This window comes from Nestor notabilis, unplaced genomic scaffold (assembly GCF_000696875.1).
Source record: "Nestor notabilis isolate BGI_N333 unplaced genomic scaffold, ASM69687v1 scaffold7962, whole genome shotgun sequence".
In the NCBI taxonomy this organism is placed as follows: Eukaryota; Metazoa; Chordata; class Aves; order Psittaciformes; family Psittacidae; genus Nestor; species Nestor notabilis.
In genome coordinates this window covers 23,672-29,671 of record NW_009918681.1, presented here as the reverse complement: position 1 = coordinate 29,671, position 6,000 = coordinate 23,672, and the positions used below count along the sequence as shown (strand labels likewise).

General features: G+C 39.5%; 1 protein-coding gene across 1 annotated transcript in view; it reads right to left on the bottom strand.

Moving 5' to 3' along the window:
• CHRNA7 (cholinergic receptor, nicotinic, alpha 7 (neuronal)) overlaps window positions 1–6,000 on the bottom strand; it is a 37,414-nt gene that overhangs the window by 8,680 nt on the left and 22,734 nt on the right. Inside the window, exon 3 of the mRNA XM_010009845.1 lies at window positions 4,023–4,132. Within this exon, the coding sequence (XP_010008147.1) occupies window positions 4,023–4,132 (110 nt within the window). The remainder of the gene's footprint in view (window positions 1–4,022; window positions 4,133–6,000) is intronic.

The window sequence follows — 6,000 nt, the reverse complement described above, 5'->3', positions numbered from 1 at the left end:
CAGCAGTGAATGACCATAGCATCTCAAAATTATTTCAGGGACAGCTGTGCTGAGTTCCTGATTATGGACCTGGGCTCCCTTCTTGGGCTTTCCTATGTGCAGTGGAGAAGTGAAATAAGACACAGGCTACTGTACTTTGTTGTATTGTTTGTAGTTTCCAAACAGTCACTTGGTGGGGACAGGTTGTCACACAGGGCAAATACAGTGCCAACTGCACTTGGGCAGGGCAAAGAAGGTCACTGGAGCCTCAATGTCAGGCTTCTTCCTGTAGTCTTTGCTTCCATTGACCCAAAACCCTGTGTTGTCTCTGGCTGATTTGAACATGACAAGTCTCTGATACCTGGTTTGCCTGTAAGCGGTTTAGTATCTCATAATTTTCTGATCACCTAAAACATCATCAGAAAAATACAGGAAGAATCTGAGATGCAGAGAAAGTGAAATATTCATATTTCTAGCAGAAAATGAAGTATAGTAACTGGCATATTTTTCCAGCAGGAAACCCTTTATTGAAATAGTCTCTTTTTTAAAAAACAGAACTTTAATATTTGAGCTATTCTGGTACAATTTTTGTCTCATTCATATAAAGCAATCATTATTTTAGTCATTGTTACTTTGCATTTGATTTTTTCCTTATGCATTTGAAGACATTAACTTTAAAAAATGCCTGGACAGGTCTGTGAAATAGGCAGACAAGGAAAAAACTAAATGCAAATAATTACTTGCCCGTCTGGAGCTGTACTTTTTCCTGTGGTGAGCAGAAGTCCCGCAGTGTTGAAAAGCTTACAACTATTTAATTTGAACTCCGAAGACAAGCAGAAAAGTCTAAATGTCATGTATGTAGTAGCACAAATGGATTCTAGCACATTGAGGCGAAAGGCAATTTGATTCTAAGGCAGTTGAACTAATGCAGGCCACTCTCCTTCAGCTTCACAGCTCATGGCTGGATTCTCTGAGTTCATGTTGCAGCTTCTCTTCCAGTTGGGACACTAATTGTTCTCCCTCCTTGTTTTGGTTGTCTGTTTTCATGATACTTGTAAGAAACTGTTCCTGCTAAAATCTCTACTGGTTGCACTGCTAAATTTGGCAGACATGGCTTCAGAGGATACTGGGGAAAAGGGCAGCAAGAAAGATCATACAGACACAGATGTATTCACACAGGTTTGCATGCACACATAAAGAAACTAGGTTTCATTACTTTGTGACTGCCTTTCATAAGACACATTCTTTAAAGAATATCAAGAGGAACTCAGACTCAAATATGTTCTTTTTTCTGACAAAGGAGCATACGTGTTTTTCTGCAAGGTCCTTCTAATAGGTTTTGAAATGCAGTGCTTCAGTTAGGAATGCACCAAGTAGCTATGCCTTTGCTTGATGAAACTTTGGACTTGAATGTAATGATAGAAAACCATTTCTGCTACATTTCTTCTTCAGGGTATAACCACTTGAAAGCAGATACTGACTGCAGTACATTGAGATGACAAAGCCGAATTGTTGTTATTCCGTGAAGTACTAAACACTGTGTAGCCTTAATATTTGGAAAACAATGCCACCACACTGAGCACTTCTAATAAGTCTGGTAAAACTAACGAGATGGAAGAGAGCCCATACGTGACACTAACACAGTCCTGGAATTTGTACATAGGCCAAGATTTTCTTGCCTCAGAAAACTACAGATGAACTGGCCCTGCTCTCTGCATTATAGACTGGATGTAAAATTTAATAAAGCTGCCACAAGCTTCTGTGTACTTGGCTGCAGCATGATGTGTAAGGATTCAAATCGTTCATTAAAATAAAATGTGAATTTATAGTTCATTAATATCTTTGTAACGACAGATGCATGTCCCTAGTGAAGTGTATGGAAATTAAAAGCATCTGTCTCAGAATAACATGTTACATCATAACATTCACAATGCTATTTCATACAGGAATAAGAACTTGTTTTAAATAGCTTTGCTCTCTGAATGGTCTCTGAATAAGATTTTGGATTAAATATATGTTTGAAATAGAGACACTGTAGAATAATTACTTCATGACCATGCCATAGTTAATAATCCCAAGAGTCAAAAACCTGTATTAAAAGGAAACTGGTGTTTGATGTTAAGTTACCCCTCTCACTCTGTAATGCACTTCAGCTACAGTTAGCATGTGTGTCTTAATATTACTAACTTCTACAAAAATGACCCTTTAATCTTGGATATACTTACTTAAATATTGAAGCATAAATCCTCAGATACTCTGAAAGTCTCTCGGGTATGTGATATATGTGAGGAAGAAAATTGTCATAATTCATTCTTTTGGGATGCTGTTGTGGGGTACCAATTTTATGGCATATACAGTATGTAATTCAGTAGGCGATTGCAAATGAATGCCTGACTTGTTGGAATCTCCCAATAAAACTGCTGTTTATGGAATCAAGGTAGCTAGGAATAAATGCTCAAGGGAACAATTTTGCATGGAAAAATACATTAAGCCAGATTAATATTGCAAAGATAGTTGTCCAGGTTGCATGCTGCTCCATTTCGTGTACAGAGCATTTGAAAGGGTTTTTAGACTGGTGTATAGAGAATGAGTGCTAATTGCCATGCTTAGACTGGAACAAGAGTTACTCTTGACAGACAGGTACCATCAGTATGGTGAACTCTAGTGGAGATTACCTCAAATTGTTTAGTATTAATTGTACCTTTGAGAGGAGCACTGCAGCATGCTGTAAGCAACGCAGTGATGTAGGCCGTAGAGAGAAGTAAGTACTCTGGGTGCCGTTATCACATTATTACAATTCAGCAGCATCTGTGCCAGTGACATGGATCATCATAGTGGCTAAAGGGAGCGTAACTGCAGCTGACATGTTGGGTACAGCTATTCTCTAGGTCTCACTGCAACAAAAAGCTCCTGAAGTGGGGAGGGGGAATCAGATTGATAAACACAGCAGGGCTGTCATTCATGGACATATGGCAGAGAAACATGAAAAAAGCCATTAGTCAGACAAAAAGTTCTTGTCATCTGCATGGGCAAAAGAATAACAATGTACCCTGTCTATCACAAAAATAGCCAGTGTAATATGTACGAAGGTCTTTCTGGTACCTGAGGAACAGCACATAGGCCCACTGCTGCAGAAAAAGGCAAGCTGTTGAAAAGCAGATAGCTGTCAGTGCTTCATCTTTTTAAACCAAACAAATTCCACAATGGGAACTACCATATAATGGTGCAGCCAAAGAATCTCTCAGTGTCACTGCAGGGTCTGCGGTGGGTTGATGGCAGTCTATGTGAAATGAGCCCAACTCAGAACAGATAGTTTGAAGAGGAGAGCAGTAAATATCTTAGCTATTTTTGTAGCAGGAAGAAAGATTGACACAAAACTGAACACGGAAAAATGCAAACATATTTTTTGGCATTTACCCATTCTGCCTCCAGTGAAGCCCAAACTAAAACCAGGTGAGAGTCGAAAGTCAGAGTTGAATTCACCAGTAAACATTTAGACCAAACAAAGTATTAACGAGGAAATTATCACTACCTGTACCAGTGAGCACAGCCAGGGAAGTTTAGTTTTCTAATCTCAGAATCTATGTGTTAGGGTTGGGAAGGACCTTGAGATCATCTAGTTCCAACCCCCTGCCATGGGCAGGGACGCCTCACACTAGACCATGTCGCCCAAGGCTCTGTCCAGCCTGGCCTTGAACACTGCCAGGGATGGAGCATTTGATCTCACAAAACCCAACCAGAATTGGTGGTAGGGGGGATGTCGTTGTTCACAAGTACTTGCAGACACTTATTCTGCAGTATTGCAAAACTTCCCAGGTTTTTTGAAAAGTGTTCCAAACCTAGGCATTTTGATGAGATAATTAGGTCGTTTGCGTTGCCTTATCTTTGCAACTGGACAGGGTGCTGGGTAATCTCATCTAGGCTTCTTTACCCATGATAGTTTGGATCAGTTGACCTTTTGTGGTCCCTGCCAGCCTGGGCTGTTTGTGATTCTATAATTCTATTATTTTCTCTCCTTCCCGATATGAAGAAAGTCTGTCTACCTGTTATAGAGAAGAATATCTGGCTTCCAAATCAGTCCATCGGAAAAACGGACATTCTTCACTCCTGGGTATTCAGACACGTTCCACTGTAGATAATGATCTGTCCAGTACTAAGACATAAACAGAAAAAGTAAGTTAGGTCACTTCCTCCACTGGTTTACTGTAGCTCTCTAGAACCTGGACAGCCTGAAACAATAGATGTTCTTCTGTTAAAGAGATACTAATAGCTTCAGGCAGTGAAATTTTCTGAAAGGGTGAATTAGGCCATTGAGAACTCAATGGAAAGCATAAAGATCTCATGTTCAATTCATACTGCAGTGCACATAACAGCCTATAAAAGATTTGGGGTGCTTGTGTTTTATTGTTCATGCTGCCTCCAGTGCATGGGGTAGAAGAGATTTTCTCTTTTATGATTCATATATTAATTTCAGTTACGTTTATCTTCACAGAAAACTTTGTTATCTCTTGTTGGAAATTCTTGATTTGGAATAACTTGATTATAGACATTGAGGTAGAGCAGCCAACAGTCACTGCTGACAGGGAAAACATCTGCAATAGCAGAACAGTCAATACTAGCATAGAAGGTCTTAGCAGCGCCGCTGGCCTGAAGTTAGGCAACCTCTAAGGCAGATGCTCAGCAGCACTGCACTGTTCCACAAGGTTTCTTTCTGGCTGGTACCTACTGCACTGGAGGCATCTCTCCTGGGGTCTATCTGTACTCCTTTCAACCTGTCCTTGACTGCCAGTATAGGCAGGGAGCGTATCACAGTCAAGTCAACAGGAGTTTAGTCTGTGGTTCGTGTTGCTGAATCTCAGATACAGTCATATGGCCCTGCCTGGTCATAAACAAAAGCACAAACTCATAGTCTCCTGAAAACTACTAGCATTAACTACTGTTTTCCTCAAATTGAGCTTGCATTTCACCCCTTACTAAGCAGATAGATAACTTGACAGGATACAAGGAAAGTTACTGTTGTCTGCAAAAGGTATAAATAAGAAAAAAAAGTTTTGTTTCACAAAATCTATTTTTTCTTATACTGTACTTCATTATATTGTGCCTCTATCTCCATATTATGTTATTTGCATTAACATCATATAGCTGTAGGTATCACATAAGTTACAGTGAAAACTTCTCCAGATTTGTTGTGCTGTTGCAATTCCAAATGTTAGTCTTTTAACTGTAAACTTTGAAATGGGTGAGTAAATGTACAATACTTTGCTCTTCAACAGCCTAGTGACCCTTGTCAAAATCTTTGACAGATGTTAGGCTCAGAAAAAATCCCAGTGGGTATTGCGGAGGTAATGTTATTGATCATTCTCACGGGGGATTCACATCAGCTTGTTCTCTGTAATTCCCTGCATTACTGTCACAGGAAGTTTCAGTTCAATACGCTAAACAAGTCCCCAGTTAGCCTCACGCTGCAGGTATTCAAATTCATTCTTATACCTCTAGAACAGTGTTTGTAAATGACTGTTTTGATGCATGCAACCCAACTAGGAGCATTCAGCACAAATCTTTTGTCAAGCTTTTACTACATAATTTCTTGGTCTGTGCTTCCATGTTTTTCTCCGTCATTTTTTGCTATGGATTTGTAGTGCCTTGTCACCTGGACAAATGATCTGAGCTGTGCATTGCTTTTTCCCTTTGCAGGTAACAGTTTTCAACAGAAATCTTAAACCAGAATATCTGATTGGCTCTGTTCATAGTTTTTGTTTTCACTGCCTGCTCTTCACAGTTCTCTAATTAAACCACGTGTGTTGCCCATGCTTGTCTATACACAGTTTCTGTAAGCTGATTAAAAGCTTCTCAGCTTCTTTTTTTTTTAATTTTACATCAATTTTTAGTGAATTGTTTTACGTGAGTTTTCTGGCACACGATATCACTGTATGTTTTACCACTTCATCTTTTGTGGAATGTAGAATCACTGAGATCCTCATGAGAACTCTCTCTTTTTACAAAGTCCAGCAATGTAAAGAA